The sequence below is a fragment of the Varroa destructor genome, unplaced genomic scaffold, assembly GCF_002443255.2.
Source record: "Varroa destructor unplaced genomic scaffold, Vdes_3.0 BEIS01000003.1, whole genome shotgun sequence".
Taxonomy (NCBI): domain Eukaryota; kingdom Metazoa; phylum Arthropoda; class Arachnida; order Mesostigmata; family Varroidae; genus Varroa; species Varroa destructor.
The window spans coordinates 32,995,546-33,018,536 of record NW_019211456.1 but is presented as its reverse complement, the minus strand read 5'-3'; the positions used below and the strand labels follow the sequence as shown (position 1 = coordinate 33,018,536).

Below are 22,991 nucleotides of genomic sequence, written 5' to 3'. Positions count from 1 at the left end.
GCCACTAGAACGAGTTACTTCACTACGAATATGAACGATGACGCGTACTCCGATAAGGCATTCCTCAAAGTAGTATACGCCTCCAGCTGAATGCAAATAGGGTTTCGAACGGAACAGCATCATGCTAAAGAATCCAAGACAACAAGCGGCTCGTTTTCTTTTAACTTACTTTCATCCAGAATGCGATTTGAATTTCCACCTTCGGTCAGGTTTATGCGTGGACAGCATTGTGAGGATCTTTCAAATGCGTTTATCATGGTCGCACCGAGACGCCGTACCATTTTTCTACTCGTGTCTCTCTCCTTCCGCGTCGCATTTGACCTGGCAGCAGGGCCGGTGGCTGGCAATGGTTTAGGATAAACCCAGGCCTGCCTGGATCTGCATCCGTCCGGCCGAAGCAGCATCCACGACAGAATAGCATGAAAGAGTAATTTATCATGTTGTTTTTCTTGCGAGCTTTTTGTTGCACCGACGACCCCGCATGGTTGGTTCTGTTTTTATCAAGATTATTATTGCATGTAAATACGCTAGCTTCGCTGGACCACAACAATTATAATGTTGAGCCATGTATAGTATAAGTGAATAAAGCTAGGTGAACCGAACCAGAAGTTTTGAATAAAGCGTAAGTAAAATATATTAGATTTTGTTTGGGAATATTAAATTTCTATGCAATGTAACATCCCTCTAATCATTAGAAGCGTTATCAAAACGGAAATACTGCGAATAAGCTAAGTGGCGTACTGTGTTATATTTTTAGTACTCTAGTAGTAGAATGCTATCTTCTAAATCTGGTGCTCACGTTAAAAATTTTCAGCCTTATCTAAATATATAATGATAATAATATTAACCAGACAAGCCTTTGTGTAGACATAGGTGTCCTGTGATCGGTTGCTTTTACCAAAAGCAGGTCACACCAGATATGTTAGACAAAGTAAACGCACCGGCGTGAAGTCTTATTCTATATCTATCATTTGCTTTTCGTTCACCGCTAATTTTTTAAAATTAATATCCCTATTTCAATTTTTCACGAGTGTTTTATTTTATCATACGTAAAAAAAAATGCGCCCCTAAAAGACGCAACATAATTGACTACAATTCGCCTGCTCCGGTAAATCTTTCACGAGAACCTTATTATATAAACTAGGCTGATCCCAATGCCGCAAAAAACACGTATCGGCACAGAAGACTTCGAATCGCTATCTTTAGCAGTTAACCTGGCGAAAACACCGTAGACTTTCGGATTTGTTGCTCGTTAGCCTTTTCGCGACTTTGCTTCTGCCTACCTTCGACCGCTCCCCACTCTCAGTTAGGACGTGGCAAAGCTCCTCGACTGCTGCTGCTGCTACTAAGAACACTGGACCCTTTTCTGTGCGCTGTGTAGTCCCTACAGATAGGTTTAGGGCTCAGTGGTGGAAATAGGACCTTCTCTTCACACCTCACCCCGTTGGATCCTCACTGCGTTGTTATTCTATAGCCATTCCCCCTTTACATGGGGCCAACACGCCATCGAGCTCTCTAGAAACGCCCTCTTCCCTCTCGTGCGGGCGTACACCGCATATTAATATTGCCCCTTCGTGTCGTCTGCTTGCAAAGCCCTCGCATCAGCCACCTTCTTTACGGCCGCAGCAGGATTCTGGCCCTCATGGTCTTACCAATCTACAGCTTCGACCACAGTGGCTTGTTAGCTGGCTTATGGCTATACCAGGCAGGCTCTTCGCATTCTGCCCTGCGTTTTGACAGCTAAAACCAAGCAACGGCCACGAGCTTATAACCATAAGGCTATACATCGTTTCTTCTTGCCACGTCTTCACCGAGAACCAGAGCCTTTTTTTCGACGACTCTAATATCAACGTCTGCTTTCACTGCCGACGTCGCTGTCATAACTATACATGTCTATGCCATCAATTCTACTAGCGGCAAAAGAAAGTGGGGGGTAAAGCTTACACTCAACTAATGCACCATTTATCAGAGCCAAACAAAAAACTACGATCCGCCGGAAGCAAGCCGTAAACAAGAGGGCCGAAATAATCCGTAATTCAAACGGCATGCGCGCTCAATGTAGACGAGCGGTTTGATGGTCGCCGTTATTACGTACTATATTGCATTAGAAACACCTAGATCTAAAAATCTACCATTGTCTCAAGAGGCCGACGCGTCGGCTAGATCACAGATTCCGCCAAAATGGCGACGGCGGCGTAATACGCATGTGCACGAAATACCTGACATTGGATTCAGATCCTGTTTATCTTGGATTTCGTACAAATATTGCTCTGCCCGCCTCTCGCCACAGAAGTACTGTTACAATCTTTAATTAGATGGTGTTGCCCTCCTGTCCTCGCAGGGGCAGAAGGTCGTGCATGGTAACTGATGGCCTAACTTATGCTCTTCGTGTAGGATATGTTCGCATATTGGAATCGTACATTTTTCCATCCATGGTAGAAACCACTTTTGTGTTGGGCGATTTCTCGTATCAGGTGAATATAACAGTAGAGGTGGCAGTAGTAGCGGCGAAAAAGTGTAATGCCTATAAACGTACGCATATGTAGCAACTACGTACGGGGCAATTGTAATGCCGCATTACGCAAGCAAATCGCAGTCCTTTATTGTCGGCGGTACTACCACCGTCTCCAAACTGAAGGGGATTATCTTCTCAAGAGAAACGGTTACCTTTTTTTGTCTTCGACGTCGATGTGACTAACACTGCCAGCAGTCGTTAGGTGTTCCCATTAGCTTTAAGGATCCCCCACCGTTATCGCTGCTTTTTCTATTTGTAACAATACGATTAGCACTGAGAAACAAGAATAATAATAACTGTCATCTAACCAGCAACGCTCTTCGCGCATTCGAAAGTAACATGGCGAAGGAGTTGATTCATGCTCCATGCGTCCCTACTTAGGCCGTGGTAGATCCACTGGAAGTAAACATAAAGAAGGGATGGCGCAGGCTGTTGCTTATCCAATAGAAACGAGTACATAAACGGGAATGGCAGTCGTATAGAAACTAACCCACATGAAACGAGAGTTTGAGGGTTGAGGAAAAATCTGCTGGGTTGTCAAATTGTGCTGACCATTTTCGAGTCCAAGTTGAAACAAAAATTGCTTAAATTATCTATCTTCTGCTATTTTTCCAGCAACAGCTTCGTCTTACGAGTGTATAACTTCGATAGTTTCTGGATGCAAACTAAGGCAATTAGCGATTTTTTTACAGCTGTTCAGTGAAATTAAATTAAAACCATTAAGGAAGTTTTGTGAAAACAGAATAATTTAATGGTGTAAGATCCGGACCGTACGGCGAAGGCGTTGAAATTTCTCATCTAAAATCTTTCCATTTCTTTCAAGCCAAAAAAGTATGTGGTCTAGCTTTGTCATGGTGGGGAGCGATTTCCATCGAGTTCGTGCCTATTTTTCTCCATGATATGTCATGATCCTGTTGACGACAGGGAACCGAATCAATCGATTTGTCAGGCGGTGTTTGACAGAGCGATTTTTTTCTAGTCTCATCAAACGATAGCACAGCATCACCTTCTTTAGCGTCGGTTGCTTTCCTACAGACTCTAAAATGTATTTTTTTTTTAAATAGATTTTTGTCGTATGTAATTTGCTTTCACTCATCCGTTATCAACCGCCTTAGAAATAGCTCGATTTCTTTGCGTTTCCTTAGGGTCTCTCAGATCGAAGTACGATTAGGTGAGATATTTTACGTCAGCTCGTCTGGCACACTTTTTTCTTGCTAGCTTTCTTGGCAATATCATGAACACCTAAATGTCGATTCCTCCTCGCGACAGTTTTATCAATATTTTCATTTATCTCTGTTTGAATAACCATTGTAGCCCATCTCGCAAGGACGTCACTTAAGAGAGATTTTGTACAATTTTACATATATGCTTACAAGTGTGCGTTGGATTTGTTGAAAACGAATGATTATCTGGCCTGCGCTTTGTCCATTTTTTGAAACGCTTAAATGTCCTATGTAGACTAAACAGAACTGGTACTTTCCCTTTTAAATTTCACCGTTTTCTGGACTAGATCTTCAGTTAACGTTCTTGCGAGCTATATAAAATCTCAGCCACAATCTAAGACCCAAACGGGCACGGACTGAATGATCTAATTAATGCGAGAATCATCTGCTCATTGCTTGAAGCTAAATTGTTCCCTTCCTTCAAAACTAAAACGTACGAGTTAATACTTCCTAATCGTTTGGTGAAATCGACATTCGACTTCTTAATTATAAAAATAGCCTCCAACTGTGTGTCACCGCAAATTTCCAAAAATGCTTATTTTGTTAGATGACCTCCTTATGCTCACGTAATTATATCGCTTGAGGTGAGCTCGTTAGATGCCAAGAACGAGTAAAAGATGATTTACCTGAACATTAAGTGTACATAGTAGCTTACAATGTACATTTATGTGTACCGCCAAGTCATCGTAACAGAACATCCAGAACGTTCAGCTGCGAATTCGGATTTAAACGCCGACTCTTCCTCATTTCCTTCATTCCATTACAGATCGATAGCTTTACTTGCTTCCAACAGCAGTGAGCGAAAGTCCTTTTACTATATAACCCGATCAATGTCACTCGTATCCGTGTACGTAAAATGTTTACTTCGGTCCATGGTACCTGATCGACACATTTTCTTTTCTTTCCCTTTGAAAGCTGTGTTAGTCCCGACTGGTAGAAGTAACGAGTCGCCATTTACCCAACTGTGCGCGCGCCTATCGGAGGCTAATCGTGGCTATTGACGCTGATGTTGCCATTTTGTTACAGTAATGCATCAATGGTACATCTGCTATAGACTAGTGGTTAGTACTCCAGAAGGGTCTGGCCGAGTTTCATGTGTGTCATGCGCATGATTTACCGTTGATACATGGGACACGTCCGAGGTCACACTGCCCAACGCCAGAACGCATAGGATACTAGCCACTGGCTTCGGCAATCATGCCTTCGCTGTCAGGTAGACACGTTTATGAGCAGTCATTAAATAACCACCAGAGGAGACTCTGCCAAGCAACGTAATACGTAGACAAGCAAGACGAGCAATTACTTTTTGTATCCTCCCGCAGGCCTCCTTCCACTCTTGGAGAAGATGTGCCTATCGGGTAAGATCTGTTTTCGTGTTCCTGAAATCAAACGCTTTGAACTGACAAGCAAACCTGTCTTGAAGCTGTATCGCGAATTTGGTATTCATCAAGATCAGCAGTGTGAACGTTTATATATATATATATATATAAAAATAGCTGGGACCTAAATTCAGGCTTTTTCTTAAGAACTGTTTCTAAATCTGAATCTAAACAAAAATATATTTCAACAACGCTTCTTGCTTACGCTAGAGTCGCTCTTGGCGGCTGCGATTGTTCAATGCTTTAATTAATACTCACTCTAGTGATTTTGAAGAAGATGCAAAATGGCTCGAGAAAGACTCACTGTTAAAGTTTATTTGGGACAGCCTGATCGACGATAGATTTCCCCTCTCCAAGCTGTATTTAATTTCGATATAATAAATGTATCAAGAATGACTTTTTAAGCCATTTTCATGAACCTTTTAATTTTTTTAATATAAAACTTATTGAGGATCTTTCGGTTTAGCTTATGGAAATATTTTTCAAGAGCCGCATGAAAACTTACAATAATGTAAACCGTCGATTTTGGTGGAAAAGAAAGTCTAAAAACGAAAGAACTAGCTTTTTTCTCGTACTAGCAAAAGTGGATGGACGCATGTGCAGCCGGCCACCTAAATACCTCGCTCTATATATATATATATATATAGGCTCCGACGTCATTCTATTTGTTCCCATACGATGACCCGAGTGTTCTATCAGGTGCTCGACAACTCTGCTAATGGCACCTTGATAATTTGAAATTAGTACTACCGGCCACACTCTTCCGCTTCGACACCAAGCTCGCGACGACGTTCAGCCAAACTGTCTCTTTTTCTCACTGGAACCAACCTAAGGTTTTCAACTTATTTTAGCCTTTTTACTTTCGTTTTTCTTTTTCCGTCTCAAGTAGTCCTAGTGCTGTTGAATAGTGTCCTACTGGCCGACAGAAAAGCATTCTATCGCCACCAGCAATGGCAACACGCAACTGGTCAAATAAACAATGATGGCTGATCTTGGATGCCACCAGGCTCTAGATATCACGAGTCCGAAGGCCACGTTTAGTTCTATGTTGAAATACAAATCCCCATGTTGCGTTGCTTACACTGTTATAATCGCTTTGCCGTTTCATCGAAAAGCCAGACGGTGGCTGAAACCAGAATACTGTTCGCTTTAGACACTCTTACCAGTTGGTCCAAAATTTTCCCACCTTTTTTCCTAGCCCTTGAAAATGGTCATCGGACAGCGCATGAATAAACATATCGACTTCTCAGGACTCCCTTAATAAACGTCAACCCGGTCGGGCGGTCGGCCAGCATTTTCCTTGTGCTGCAGCAACCACACACGACCTCTGGTGGTAGTGATCGCTTAACCCGACCTGTATGCCACTGCTGTCGGCGGCCGTTAACCTTGACCTAGCCTCGTCTAGCTTCGGTTAATCCCGGTGGCCTGTGGTAGAAAATATGTGCGTCTATAGATATATATACACGGAGCTTCAGGTAACGCTTGCATGTGTTCATCAACCTGAACGAATACTTCCGTTTTTCAATAGTACTCACGTCAGTGTTTTGTTCTTTCTGTCAACAGGCAGAGATTTCAAAATTCTTCATGCAAGTTGTCGGGCTACAGAGCTAGGCAATGGTAGCAATGTCGGCCAAACGAAAAATTATGGCTAGTTATTGCTTCGACGCGTGAACTGCTTAGGCAATAAACTTTGATTATGTCGAACCGTATCAAAAATTATATAAATTTTTTAAAATGAATTATATCGATAAGATTACGCTAAGGCAATTTACTTGTGCAGGGAAGATCACGCACAATAACTCCATTTGCAAGAGGTAGATATTTTACAGATTACGTAAGCTTCCACGGGATTTCCGTACAAGTCAGATGTTACGTCATGAAACGTTGTTACTTCAGGCAGATCCGACAGGGATTGTGTCAATCGTAGATGATTTCATTTCAGCTAGCAGTCATTGATGCCAAAACTTTTTCTTCCTATTCTTCAACTCTTCTTTGATTCGGTTATATTCCTTTGCCAAGAATGGGAAGATGCGGAAGATGTTCCTTAGATGCCAGTTGAAAAGTAGGTCGATAGACCTAATAAGAGAGCCGACGCTCTTTTGATAGATAGTTGTGCTGCCGTAGATTTGTATCAATGCGGCGCAAGCATTCGCTTAGCAAGGTTTGAGACAAAACGGAGAGAGTCATGACAGTAGTAATAATCAAGCTCAGTGGATTGGTTCGCGCCTGCCACGCGGTCGCGGCCTTCTATGGCCGTAGTCGTCGGGTCTGCGTCGTCACGGCGCTAAATGCCGTATGCACAAGATGCGCCAAACGTGACACCTTGTTTTGCTGATGGAAGGATACGACCCTTATGTAGAGTATATCCCTTCCTTACAGTCAGTCGTTCGTTGACTTGAGACGCTTGCTCAGGACGGCTTCTCGAAAAAGGATGGTAATAATTATACGTCGAATACTAAGTAACTGTGAGCTAAATTCATATATTTCGTTACCTTGCTTCTGCAAATGGCTACATCTTCTCAGTCGTAAACGAACACACGTTGTTGACTCTTAAAGGCGTGCTTAGGGCAAACTTAGAAACGAGACAAAGGGGCTGCCCTTAAAGCACTTCTTATATTTAGTGCTCAGTTAGGGGATCTAATTAAATGTTAATTGTTTCGATCTTCCGCCATACGATATTGAGTTCAGACGTTTGATGACAGGCTTTGAAGCTCTGGGTCGGGCAGACTTGCCCTTTCAAATTCTTGCCTACACTGCAGGAAACGGTTCACATCTGGGTGATATCTAGCTCTAGCTTAAGTACGCGATACGTCAAGCTTCGACAGCAAGACGTAATTTTCGTACCGGTAATCTCAATGAAAACATTTAATGAAATGCATGCATCTAACTTTTCGCTTTCTACCACACCAGGCCGATTTAGAACCTTTACTAGGTATGCCCATGAAATACGTGATAGAGCATGCATCGCGTCCTAGCAGACACGACAGCACAGGAGGACAACGTAAGGCATTTGTCTATGAAATCGAGTAATCATTTGTTGCGCTCCAAGGAAGTTTACTCAAGACGACTGTCTCCTCGTTCCATTGGGAAGTAACTAATCAGTGGCAGATTCTAATAGGAGATATGAAATTCTACCATTCAAATAGTTAGACGTTGTTAATAACGACTGGTTCTGCCACAGACAGACTCACAGTGGCCTGGGATGTCTAGTATAGGCTTTTGACAATAGTAACGCCTCGCATCAAATGCTTGCATTGCACCAGATAACTTCGCAGTCAAGTTCTAGTGTATGTTTTCATTCAAGGTCTAATGTATGCAAATGTATTTTGTTGCAAATCCGTTTACGTACTGTGCATCCAGTCGAAAAGCCTCGAGTGGAATTGTTCTAGATGCCTGATGAGGCTACAAGGGCCAGTAGGTGTTATTACCGGAACTCGCTAACTTGTTCTTATAGCAACTATTTGATAACGGGCAAGAACAGATTATTTTCAAATGTAAACAACTAAAATTCAAGGCAAAGTATTCATCAGAAATATTAATGAATATGTTGAATAACGTGGACTGCTCATACAGACATAGAACGTCTAGCTGGACGTTCTAAGCCGGCAGAATTGCTGAAAAATTGGTTACAGATCATTGTTTCACACATTGAAGAACATTATCTATTCGATGACCGGTAAGATCGTTATCACAATGTAAAATAATCGTCATCAAAATTCAGTTTGACTATTGCCTTAGAATCCGTGTGCCTGTAGCAGGCCATACGATGCCATGAATGTCCTGCCCATTATATGAATTATATATATTCGTCGTTGAAAATGTTTCCCGGTCTGTAGAAGAGGGGCTGACGCAGTTACGATTTTTTGCAAATGGTTTTTCTACGACAAATGTCCCGGTTGACAATTCAGTTTCTTTATGCTGCTGAGTCCGTATCAGCTCGCGTGATGAGTGAGGTCTGCAATGCAACTTGTTGCTAGGTTACCAATTGGCGCCCAAGTACGATACTAATTACCTCATACCTGCTGATATTGATGACGTATCAATCGACACCGGACAAGGAGCTTGTTCCTTTAGCCTGTTTCATAAAATATTGTTTGTTGTATGATGAACGAATGGCAAATCGTGGACAAGGTTGCTCTCTTGCCTTACTGTACATTCTGCCGTAATGCCTAAATGTAACCAAGGGTAGAACGGGCGAACTTCGTGAGCGCGTGCATGGCTTGGCACGCTTGCGCGGCACCGCGTGCCTTTGTTGCCTCGATTTCGAAAACAACTTGTGCTAATATTATTAAAGACATTCACACTATGCGCCAGACCTCAAGGTATATCCTCATACGCGCTGCCGCATGACCTGAATGGAGTGGTAACAAGTGACTCTTCGTTTTTTTTTACAGATTGCGACACTTCAATGGATCGACAACACGGTACGTAGTCTCCGAAATGACAAGCTGCCAAATCTGTATTGCTTCAAGGCGGTAGAAAATCTTTCCTTACTGGTTTCTTAATGCACAATTTAAAGGCATAGTAATATGGAAAAAATACGCACCGCATATTTAATCGGTGTGATGTATAACTGTAGCAGCCTTAGGGCGTTTTGTTGATAGGCAAAAGTATTGCGACTAATTTGCATACACCTCTGGCGTGAAAGTCCTTATGTACACAAGCAAATCTCTACTTAAATGAATGAAGAGGATTTTATTATGGATCTATGTACAAACATCTTAGCCATCTGCTCACACGTGTTCCATGGCTTTCGAACGTTACTCATCTGCTAGTATTTGCACAAATCTGCCCTTACGAATAGAGAACGCTGATCGAGAACTCCAGCGATGCCACTTTCAGCAGTTGCAAGTTTAAATCCTTTGATGTTGACAACCCGAATGAAGGACCCTAATAACATACAGAGGTCCACGGCTAGGCTACAGGTCCAAGTAACGTCAAGTTTTCCGACTCTTATAGAGGCCTCAACACAACTGGAACAACCATTGCGCTGCGTGTTACTGCCGTCAACGTCTGTCGGCCGGATGCGCTGCATCCAGCCAAGGACACTACTGCGACTGATGTGGCAACGGCAGATTATTACTGTCGCCATCGGCGTCATGAAGCAGCACGGAAAATGTTTATGTAACATGTGCTGGATATTGCTGACAGTGACGACTGCGGTGCAACAAGTGTAAGCCCAGACAATGACGGAGTCCAATAGAATTGTCACGAAAAAGAGACCTAACTTATTCATATATTTTGATATTTGCTCAATACGCAGTAGTAGATTATTAACAACTGATTCATCGTTAACGCCGTGAAGTACGTTGTACAGTGTCTACACTTGGCCGTTTCTGTGCGTGTCATTAAACGTTCAAAATCAGAGCTGTTCAGTAATACGGCTATGGAGATGAACTCACGGTAATGCTTATCCATATTTAGAAACCATTTTACTAGCATATTTCACCTTTGTCTATAACGTGACGAAACACTGATGATCGACAATCGGTCGGCACTGCAGTAGAACCACAAGTGTTTCATAGAAGAAGAAGAAGAAGAAGAAAAAGAAGAAGAAACTTGAATCGCTCAATAAAAAATGACTTTGATACTTTTGTCCTTAGTTCTTCTATCACTAATTAACTGCTAGGAGTAGTTTGCTTGAAGAGAACCCGGAAGCTGCAAAGAAATCTGACCAAAAACATTGAAGGATCTAAATTTAATACATATATGCATACCCATAAGGTGACATTAAAAAGATTTAGAGAACAGCAGAAAAAGTTTGGCAAGTAGCTATTGCAACACAAGCATGGGTTTCATAAATAGTCCATCGTTTAATAAATGGCCTAGGTTTCTATGAGCGGCCTTTATCCTATAGTCATTCTCGAGCTAGACAGCGTGAGTGAATGTCCTCAATAAACATCCGTAGCATTTATATTGGTCTCCGCCAAACGATCCATAAAACGGGCTATAAAACACAGGTTGAATCCTGACTCAACGAAGCTCATTGTCAGAGGAACTCCATTTGAACTAAATGCTTGACGTTCCAGCCTTAACTCTTAAGCTTGCGGCTCAATTTGCGCTGTAATGGCAACCCGATAGTGGCAGAAGTTTATGTTTCAAAGTAGTTCGTCCTATGGCAGAGGCAAGGGACGGTTATGGAGCAAGGTGTATATTCGGATCGGCAAAGACCTTGCTGCGAAGCTCGTTTATTTGGCGCGCTAGTATAAGGAACCTGCTGAGTTGGCTCAGCAGATTGTTCTATGTAAGCCGCTGGCTCAGCCATGGCATACCACTCGTCGGCCTCTGCAATCTAACCTGCTACCTAACAGACCCTTAGAATAAAATGAGTGGCCTAGTTAAAGTCGTGTCGAGTTGCTGCACGGGTATCCCTTTGCGTATTTCCGTTAGGTACACGACGTCGCTAGAGGCCGCGTAAGTTCTATGAGCGGAGGTTGGACAAACGGCACGAGGGGGCTCTAGTACGGGCAAAGGCCTATGAAAGACACTTGGCAAAACAAACGTGTCACTGCAAATGCGAGAGTTCATCCATCTGCAAAATTCCTTTTCTGTCGACATAGCCACAATAAATTGGCTAGCCTATTTAGCACGTATTTAAGATGCTCGTCGCTATAGTCGCGTCGCGTTAATTACGGATCTGGCTAGGGCTCCCGCGAAGTGACTGCAGTGGCCGTTAAATGAAAAAAATTGGGACTGAATTAGTTAGTCAAAAAAGGTTGTTAAAAAAAAGGTCTTGGTTTATCCTAGGTAAGCTAGGCAGGGCGGACGCGATGTCTTCTAGAAAGAAACGGAGATGAGATGCCATCTGTATGCAGGTACCTAGAAAGGTACCTATAGACATAGGGGAAGACACATAATAGATATAGGTAGACTTTGTTCTACAAACAGTATTAAGCGGAGAATATCTGCCGAAATTTGTGCCGAAAGTTTTGGCTATGTAACTCACTCTTTAAGCAGGAAAATTTATTGCTTAATTTTGCAATTCGATTATCGCTGATATATTCTAGTACAGGAGACGACGACAAGTTACTGTTTCTGTAGCCCAACGTCATAAGTTAAGACATGTTGAGCATGATAGATATTTATAACCGTTTGTTCAATCTCGCTTTAACTGGCACATGTTCGTGTACGAGCGTAGACTTCCGTTCAGTTCTCTAACCCTATTTAGACGACACAATCTAATCCATATTTATTGTCGAACATTGTACTATTTGGTGCTTTTTATTAAACTATGGATACAAACTACATAACTGAAAATCAGAAAAAACAGTTGATTCAAATATAGACGAGATACTGGCCGATGCAATTAATAGGTTGCAATGAGAATACATATCTCCAGAACTTGCCAACAATAGGCCCTAGCTGACACGGTACGAGCATCCGACTCGCGTCTTCTCTAATCTACATACCAAACAACACAGAACGTACGGCTTGGTCTTACCCGGACAGCCAATACTATTTGGTCGAGTGGCATGAGTTAATTTTAATTTGACATTAGTCTCGTTCGAGCTAGGACCCTCGATTCGTACAAAATAGGCTGCCATTAAGGCGCCCTGTACTGTAAGGGTATGTTGAACATTTGGCTAAGTCTGCATCATGTTTACAATGAGGATATAGAAGAGACCGGCCAACCAGTTCCCCTATACACTATTTAAGGTGATATTGAGCAAGTCTATTTGATCCTAGTTAGGTTAGCCGACAAAGACGTGGAGTATGCGACAGCCAAACGACATCGGTTTGACAACTCGACCGAAAAAGACAGCGGATGTAAGGTCATGATTGACGAAAGTCAAAATCACTTGCCGTAGCGTCAGAAAATAAACACAATACATTTTTAGAGAATCACAGCGGGTTCAACTTTGTTCGTTCAATATACGTATGTCTATCAGTCTATATCTTGCCAGTTTGACCAACTTAGGTTCAATGGCAAGGCCTGGATCTAATCTCATTTAGTCGCTTACAAAGCTAAATTTTGTCCAGCGCTACTGGTCTTTCTGACCATTTTTCTATTTTCTTCATATGGGACGCAACAGCAACACATTGAGATGAATCAATCGAGCTGGCGCCTGTTCCGCAGCAACCAGACACACACGACTATGCAACAGTTTCGTACCCCATACCACGGCTTGCTTTCTCGATCTTCGCCATATTGTGGCAAGCACAAACATTATTGTGTATTATTATTATTATTTCAGGCAAATGTTTGCTTGCCAAACTAGTTTATGTCAAGATCGTAGAAACAATTTTCTCATAATTTGGAAGTCTTCAAAAGGATATCCTACAGATTTGTACATCTCAGACGTGAACATTGTTGTACCGTTATTGGCAAAAGTGTTTACTCGGACCAATGGTGAACCCATAAAGAATCACTTGACAAATTTTTTTCCAGAGGTAACAGTTCTTTTGAATTTTGATTGTTTCACCTCGCTGGATAAAACGCAACGGGACAGCACGCAAGTATTTGACTTTGCGAAACATTATGACGGCGTACGTACAATTCCGTCAGTCACCCACCCACCCACCCACCCACCCACCCACTCGAAACTGACATGGTCCGAAAGCATCCTCGTCGCTTGCCGCTGCTGTACGTGTTGTTATCCGCCGACGGCGGGTTGCCTTTTACCACGAGACAAAATACTAACATGTTAAACATTAGTCGTAATGATCTCTCATTTGTGTGGTATAGAGCGACTTAACAAGCTTTTTTCTTTAAGCTAATCTTCCGCACAGCGACTTATGATGCTCTAATGACGAACGGTCGTGTAGGCTCAATAGAGCTAATTCAACTTTTTTTTCTCCCATTTGTCAACAATTTCTAAATAATGCATATGTAGAATATTTGCGAGCTATCGTTTTCAAGTCGTAAAAATGTCTAGCGCTCTACTAGCCGTTATTGAAGTATCTAGTGACACCTATGACCCTTGGAAGATGATATTCTGGTGTAAGTATTTATTAAATATTGACAATTCGATAACCACTGAGATAAAATCTCGTTGACTCAGATATTCATTGTCACCACCAACTCGATAGACCCGGGTGTTTTTGGAGAGTATAATAACACAACGCTAAACCATGGCGAGGGTTTGAATGTATGCCCTGCCTGTCTAGAACGCACGTGCGCATTAGCGACGACAAAAAAGATATTGCCCGTATTGGAAAAATGATGGTTACGTGACCCAAACAGACAGAAATGTGACCCAATCAGAGACCGTTACCAGTGCCATTAGAAGGATGCATCTAAACGTATGAACCTAGTTAATACAGGCACAGACCACGCAAGCAAATTGTTAATTCGTATCTAGTGTGCTTCTATATACCGCTCAATAATTATCTTTTTGCTCAAGTGACGATCTTAATAGAAACAAAGAACTGATATTGAAATCTATTAAAGGTTGTTGGGTTATCGCCGTGTGATGATGCACAGTTTAAAGAGTTGAGATGAGACAGAAACTCAGTAGAGTGCCGAAGTTATGTACAAAGAACGATGGCAAATATTATCAGTTAAATAAAAAATAAATAAAATGCCAGTTAGAAATGTTACGAGTGAATGCCTGGTGTTAAGAACTCCTCGAGGGGGGTAGCTTTGAAATCTGCGACTATATGATTACCGCTGACACTGACGGAAATATTCCTCGTTAATGCTAAACCTAAGAAGACTGGTCGAATTGGCCGTTTTTAGCGCGTAGTTTAAAAACAAATTTACAAAAAGTGTTGGTAGACTTAGCGTCAAGTTATTTGTTAATTTCCAGATTTCACCTGCTTAACAGATATAGCTATTGACGATCCTACTTTTCCCATGCGTTCCACCATCAGGGACAGATACCCGAAATGCAAAGGAAGGGCAAAGCCGGTACTACAACTATTGGTCATTCTTGCTGACATGCGATTCGAATTTCGTTACAATTTCAAAAGGACCCGCCAACATTCAAAAAGGTACCCTAAACAAAATAATCTAGGATAAAGTTTCCCAATTAATTGCGTTTATTTTAATGATTTTCGTAATCACTTCGAGTTCAGGGATCAAGAATGTCAGCTCATTTCCTAGATTGCTACGAGAGTCCGCTCTGTCAACCGTACGCTGTGTGAATCCGCTGCCCTTAGCTGATTGACCCTACACTAGGACTTAGTAGCCCGAATTCCGCTCTTTTAATTCGTTTCGGATTGCCACTGATCTACTTAGAGAGTGGTCGGTAAATTAATAGAACTCCATGCCATCCCGATAACATGCTTCAACATATAAACTATGATTTCTTTCATTATTATTATTTTGGTTATTATAGAAGCAGTTCTGTAGGGGACTAGGCATACCTTACGTTTGTCCATGCGTGGCGCTCCGCTTAACTTCCGCCGTCGGATGTATTTCGGCCATGACCTGGGCTTTGCTCTGTCTCAGTGTAGTCCTACAGAATACGTTTCTTTTTGTTTTGACAAGACGTGAACAACAGTTTTAACGTAAAGTATTCCATCGGTACAGCCATATTACCCTAAAGATACGAAGTGGGACGGCGTGAAGCTCCTTTCTCCGCTGGTCACGTTCTTGCGAGTAAAGGTAGTTCTTTCGCGGCACATCCAGCCGATAGCTGGTCATCTTTACCTCTGGTCCGTTCCCAACAATCACAGTGCCCTCGAATCGCGCACCGAGTTCAAGGCCACAATGAGTCCTGTGTTTTTACCGTGTTGTAGTCACAAAAGGCTGTACTCACCTTGTTAGTTCTATGCTGTTGCTATATATATATTTCTATGCTATATTTATCTATAAGACGCTGCAACTTCTTTTGTTTTATACGCTTCGGTTCGAAACTATAGCCCAAATTATAGGAAAGGCTATTGATAGATTTTTGTGACCATCCTGGTACGATGTTAAGTTTCCGTACCACTTAAGTGAATCGGTTGCTGTTTTCAAAATTCCTCCGATTACGGCCGCTACTTGAACAATCGCGATCGGCCTATTCATTGTGATCCTAACAGATTTTTTTACTCGGTACATATGTTTCCTATTATTATTATTATTAAGCTAGTTATTTAGCTTAATAATAGCTAGTGACCAGTAATACATGTCGATTAGTGGCGATTACAACTGGAATAAGAAAAGCAAAACGAGATTTGGCTTGTTGCACACGATGCCTGCCTGATACGGTGAGCTTATTCAAGAGCCACCACAGGCCCCGTTGTTGTCTTCAGGCCAACAGCTTGTGGCGCTAGCCGGTGCAGTTTGTTAGTTAAGATCACCCCTACAATAATATGGTGTAGATTTTTTTTATTCAAATAAGTAACCGGCGCTACCAGTTAATCATTCAATTACTTCCACAACGATTTTCCGTCCTATTTTATTTAGTTCTACCAACGTACGTAGGGTAAGCGTAGGAAAGCCAATGAAAAGCAACATGCTCAGTCGTAATGATTGCCATAATTATCGTATGGCTTGTACCAGAATAACGCAGCATACGCCCGATCCGCTGCTGCGAGCTACAAACGACACGATCATACACTATATACAAATAAAAACGAAAAAAATAATTTTCCGTACAAAGTTTAATGTGTGTACGAAAGACACCTTTTGATTATTATAGTCCAGCTAATCGATTAGTTTCACTGCTACGTACTGTATCGTATGTTAGCGGCGAATATCACGTACTCATACCAGTTCACCGATCACTCGTAGATGTCATTATAACTTGCAAGATCTGAGATAACCCATATAACTTATGATGGAGTTTGCTCCTTTAAACCACAACACCTATTTGAACCTATAAGGCGACAGATCAAGGACATTCGACTACGTTTTTTGCGGTCCTTACAGTTTCCTGTGTTGCATTCGAGGCCTGTCTATCGTTATCCGTCGGTCATGGCATGTGAAAATATCCAAGGGTAGCGTGTTTCTTGTAGCCGCCTGCATGCCTGACTCTATCTTTCGGCAGCCCTTCAACGTTAAGCAACAAACAAAGATCATTCGCTACGAATCACCGTTGGACGCTTTCTATTGAAAGACTACCTTAATCTTTACATGATATCACAGATGCCAAAGTCAAAGATGAGTTGGGTTTACGTGCAATTTTCTATCGCGGTCTAGAAGGTCCCTAGCCTGCGTTAAACCAAGTGAACGAAATTGTAATTTACTTCTTTTATTAACAGCACTCTGCAAGTCATATTGTGAACCAGAAGTGAAGCAATCCATATTTTTACACATTAACAAAATCTCTCAACACCATAGTGGGGTTCGGGTGGTCATCATCTGATTACGGAAGGTTACAATTGGTGAAATCCTTATTGTTTTTTTTTAGCTGAAGGAGAGAAGAATTCACTGATAGATGCCTCTTGAAATCATCATCTCATCAGAATAAAGGATAATCCAACCTGACCGGACGTCGTTTTCAATGGCAGTGTGATTGATAGGTTGATTACATCAGCCGTTCCTAGGTTCGGTTGGCCTCATCATAATTACTACAGTCTCTGTTAGGTATATTTTTGTAATTAATAGGTACGAGTAATTTAACGCCAGACAATGCACCCCCAAAACTGTAGACGACGCTGCTATAGAATTGACGATGACAATGAGATCTCAACTAGAATTAAAAGAGGCTACGAAGCCTTCCTTAGTAGTTGCCATTCACGCTGCGATTTTCATTAGGGTCTACTCCGACCGACAATGACCCGCTCACAACTAATGCATACCTGGTTATGAGAAGCGTAACGGCACGTTAGCGGTTTGCGGCCTTCACTCATTAGTATGCACGCTGCTACTTGTCGTCTCCGTCAGCGACTTCGACGCGGCTCCGAACATCCGAGCTAAGATAGCACACGTTTTTTGCGACATATTCCGCTATCCCTGTAGAACAGCCTGTTGTCTTGTTGTGCGCTTGGATCTGTCATCGTAGCAGAGCTATATAACGGTCTGTACGACGACTAGTAGCAAAGTGCGCCATCGCGACTCCCTTGAGCCCATTGCCGCCGACTATCAGTGAAGCACGTTCTATTACGCTTGCCACGAGTTAGGAACCAGCAAACAGCAGCCACCAGGGAGTTGTCAACCCTCGTATAGCATCGACAGTTCGAAAGTGAAAGAGAACGAAAAGTTGACAGACAACGAATTAAGTCCAATACGCATAGAGCATAGCCGATCAGACTTATGTCAAACTGTCTAAATTGTCGCTGGGCACGAATTATCTGGGAGGAACAACCCAGCTGACTGTATCCATTAATTTTTCTTTCTTTACAAGTAGTTCCGTCCTTTTTTTTTTCGTAAATAGTTGGTATTTGCTTAAAATTGTATCAGTGTGTCATATATGCGTCAAATGAGTATCATCTGGAAGAACCCATCTCTTTATTAAATCATCTAGCTATTTGCTATGGTTCACCTATACTTGTGTTATATTTTACCTAACTAACTAATATCTAAGCCTGTTTATTGATGAGGTACAATCTGACAGGCAACGGGCCCAAACTTGTACAATCAACCAAATGACGATTGATCTAGGTAATTATTTCATCACCTCAGACATAATGCTCAATTGTCTAAGCGATAATTACGCGTTTTGGCTGAGATGAATATTTGGACTACAAAACCCATGTGCTTTACTATGAATGCATATAGGTTTTGTCTAAGGCATAAGTCGCATGCGAACTACACCTTAATATATGTATAATGAAAAACAATACGATCTGGATAAGTTGAAAAAAAAAACTTCAACTTCTGTAGCTTTTGAAATGGCCAGCGTTTTTCTCTGTTAATACGTACCTACCGTGCGCAGGTTTGATTAAACCCCTTGCAAAAGTAACCTATGCGAATTTTAGTTGTGGTATATGGCACACGGCAATTGCTTTATGTCAGCTGCAAAATGCGGTGCTAAGCACGTGGTAAGAACGTGGTAAAGTTCAACCTCGTTGAGGTTGAACTTTACTACGTTCTGGGTCACCCTCGACGATGCTCGGCAAACAATACTAATAGTTCGAGTATATAGAATCGAATGAGGCTACCGGAGAGATTTACAAAAAGCTTATGCATGTTTTCCACATGTTTGCTGTTTTAGATCCGTGGTCCATTAAAGACTTAAGCGAGAATCGTTCGCGAGACAAAACGCGAAGACAGTTTACCCCATCGGTTTTTGCAAGGATCGAATTTTTACAATGGTCCTCCATGCATACAATTTCGAATCGCTTTTTGCCAGAGCGGACTGAAAAAGTGGCCTGCCTATTTTTAATGGGAATATGACTCATGGCATTGAACTGGCTGTTCCAGACGAACCGTTCATCACGTATTGTGTCATACGTGTTATGGAACGTAAAGAAAAATTATTTGATATAATATTTTTTAAAATATGCCGTATATCATCTGTGATGACGAATTTCGGCACAGTGTAGATGTGTACGTACGACCCGCTCCAAGCTGAGCCTGCCTGAAAAAACCATTGTGCAAAGCACGACAACATGGTCGTCACTGGTTTAAATTTCAGCATTGGTAAATAACTGCTATGGCTTATGGTTACGGCTGTTTCATAAGTCGACTGGAGAGACGTCAGTTCACCAAGACCCACCCTGGCGATACTTTACGGGGGCAAGCCCTTGGTGCTATATTGAAGAGGTGATGCCGAGGACCTATTCATATGATACAAATAGGTAAACACCTAAAGAAGATTTAAACTACGCGGCCGAATGAGATCAGCCTACTATCTTCTCTTCTGTTGTGCTATTCGTTCTTTGCTTAATCAGACTCACCAACAAAACATTTCTACCCTCAGTTATCATTATTACTTCTATACGCTTTACATTTGGTACCACGGATCTTTCAACAAGCTAATATACATATGGGTAGTATTTAACAAACAATATCTGCTGATTGGATCGGGTTTGCAAGAGTTCTATACTGTAAATATCCATGTGTGCCGGTTTCCCAGCGAGTGTACGCCAGCGTTATCACCTAACGGAGAGAAGACCTACGAGTGCCATACTAAATAATAAAAAACCGCAGCTTCCTTCCATGTAATCTTTAAACTGTTATAACTGCGAGAACTCAGCAGCCAAAGTCAATTTAACACAGCCGTGGAGAACAGGCGTTACCACGATAAAAAGAATCCACTATCTATTTTCGGCCCGTAGAGAGCTCACTACAATGCAATCATTTCCAAAAAAAATATTATCTTTTAGTATTTTTTAGCAACATATTAATGTTGCTCGCTCACTTTGTTACTAGGCCAAAAAATCCACTTGACTCGGAGTAACAAGATAGAGTTACATGGGCGACCAATGATTTTGTGTGGCAATGTCAAGCGCCCAAGAAGATTAAGAGAAGTCCTATTCGACTTTACTTTACGAGAATAGGCAACGATCCTATCCAAAGGAGACGAGGCTTCATAGATAGCAGTTGCTGTCAAGCCAGGCTAGGTCGAAAATCGTGATTTATCTAGTATAGGTCCTCGTAAAGTTTATTTGAAAAAACTACACTTTAGGGACAAGTGAGACGATAGTAAAAAAAAAAAAATCGAGTGATTATTTTGCTTATTTATAGCCTGGCAAATATTCCATGAAATAGCAAAAAAAAAACTTAGCTGGCCCAAATAACCGCACGTTTTTGAAATGTGGTCAAATAAGGATATTCCAAATCCGAATTTTCTTTCAAGAATTAAAAACGGGGCAAGCCATATAGTGCCGCCACTATTTACCAGTGTCACGGTAAATGACATCTTATCGACGTTCGAATAGGAACACTGTCGATAGATAGACATTTAATCAGAGCAACTAAAAGCATACGGACCGACAAGATATGTTCCATATAATAGCTTAGTAATTCTATTCGGAATATTCGTATCCGTACGGTCATCTCACTGCATGGGTGCGGTCGATTACAGTTTCTGGCTGCAACGTAATCAAAAGTGACAATATTAACTTTACGAAACTTGATAAAAGAAGTTTTTTAAGTATTATACTGTTGAATCCTTTTCTACCAAAATCAACAAGCTGACGTTCATTATAGGCGAAGAAAAAGTAATCTTGAGGCCCTTTTTTCTCCCCATCTTACCTTATATCGGCTAATTTAACTTTACGTTTCCTGTTTAACAGGGCCTATTGTTAAGTACTGCGTATAGCATACAAATTATTTCGATTTCTTTTGGCTCGTGTCTTCGTTAAAAAAGTATGCACCGATTTTTATTAGCTTGAATGCAATTTTATTTTTAGAGACTGTCCTGGACTTTGTGCTCCATGGCTTAATTCATTGCAGCTCTGTAACTTCAATCCGACGAGCAGATAAATGCCGAATGTTTGAAAGTTCTGAGTATTAAAAATCGCCGTTTGTTGGGTCGCTCTCTCGGGTCGTCCCACTTCCCTTTCGGGTTTTGGTAGTGACAATGTGTAACTTGCTCGTTCGAAGTATCGAAAGAATGCCTCCTTTTTCGCAGATGCCAAGTTCTCTTACACCGACAAAGCGTACAGACTTAAAATAACTATAGACGCTCAAAATATATGCAATTTTATCTCGTCATAAATTAAAGTGAAGCACAGGTGCAGTACAGAATTTTCGCAGATTTCTTTTTTAGTTTCATATATATTTCATAGTTATTATTATGCATTAGATATGGCACGGCCTACCCGCTACCATTTCTTGTAACCATCAAGGTTTTATTAAGCCTAAATGTTACTACAGTAAACCATACTAGCATGGCTAACCTGCTAAAAGCCGTTTAATTAATTATGAAGGTTGTCGGAAAACGACGTACTGGATAAACGTGGCTACGTACGTTGCTCCAGGATCAATCCGTGAAGAGTGACATGTTAGCACGCGGTGTGCAATACCCATACATCTGTAGAGCTTCGCATAGCTCATTAGACCTATACGCTAGACCTATAGATCTAGACACAGACTAGGCACAAAGTTTGCCGATTGTAATTCTAATAGCCTAAATAATGTCGATTTTTGTAGTTCTGGCTATACCCAGCATGACGATGGTTGCCTAAATAACGGTTGCCATGATGATAGTTTACCATAGTAGCTGTACTACTACCGAGTTGCGTTTGATGTGCATGCCCATCACTATGGGCTTCGTATCCTTATTTTTCGTACTAATATTGACTGCTGCGAGAATGGGACTGGATGATTTAGAGAAAAGCATACTTAGAGAAAAGTTTATGTACAGAATAGTGTGTACAGACCGAGTAAGTGCGAATTTATCGGGCGTAATTATTCATTCGAGGGCGTAGCGCACTTATAAGTTTAAACTGCGATTCATTTCGTTGATAGGTTTCCCAGAACCCCCAAGATTTTTTTGGTAACACGAATTTTCGATCGGACTTTATGTTTAATGTATTTAAGTTTCGTACGTATACCTTGTAACATTAGGAAAGTGGTAGTTTGCTGCCTAAATTTTCCATTTTGCTTCGGTAGAAGAGAATTTTTGCAGTTCTGCACTTAATTATTCCAAGCTTTGAGAGGTAAAGCCATAATGCGCACTTTAAGTATCTAGTGTTTACAGCTCCAGCTGGCAAATTTGTTGTTGTACCATCATTGACGGTACAATGGCCAACAAAAGCGTAAATGCAGACGAGCGGTGAAACAATTGTTCTTTCACAAAATAGGAGCTCTATTCACGTAAGCAAACGACAGCTTCCAAACTATAGTAGTACATAGAAATACATATAAGATAGTATAGGTGAGCTGGCATAGTTTTCCTTAACAGTAGAGCATGGCTACTAGTTCTGTAATGATTCACTTGTAAATCAAAAGGGCGCACTGCTCAATCCTTTTTTGTGCAGTTTTTTTTTAACGATCACAAAAAGTGTTTCCGAATACAAGAAACTCCACAAGGCGAAAGGGACTCTATTACAACACTGCTAATTTAGAACCCAGCGACCGCGACTGACTCTGCTAAATCTTACACTGCTTCA

The 22,991-nt window shown here is 41.5% G+C and overlaps 2 protein-coding genes across 17 annotated transcripts in view; both read left to right on the top strand.

Annotated features, from left to right (window-relative positions):
* LOC111247409 (metabotropic glutamate receptor 5-like) overlaps positions 1-22,991 on the top strand; it is a 302,423-nt gene that overhangs the window by 79,594 nt on the left and 199,838 nt on the right. For 12 of the 15 annotated variants that reach the window (XM_086983477.1, XM_086983469.1, XM_086983479.1 and 9 more), the window contains exon 2: positions 9,512-9,541. The exons of the other annotated variants lie outside the window; for them this stretch is intronic. The gene's annotated coding sequence lies outside the window, so the exon portion shown is untranslated. The remainder of the gene's footprint in view (positions 1-9,511; positions 9,542-22,991) is intronic. 15 annotated transcript variants of the gene reach the window in all.
* On the top strand, positions 13,879-17,475 carry LOC147756844 (uncharacterized). 2 transcript variants are annotated; one of them, XM_086983492.1, is made up of 3 exons: positions 13,879-14,058; positions 14,931-15,050; positions 16,918-17,475. In XM_086983492.1, exons 1-3 carry the CDS (start codon positions 13,986-13,988, stop codon positions 16,971-16,973), a joined length of 249 nt encoding a protein of 82 aa, XP_086839618.1. In that variant the 5' UTR covers positions 13,879-13,985; the 3' UTR covers positions 16,974-17,475. The 2 variants fall into 2 exon arrangements, with proteins under 2 accessions (XP_086839618.1, XP_086839617.1); XM_086983491.1 differs by having other exon boundaries at positions 14,867-15,050.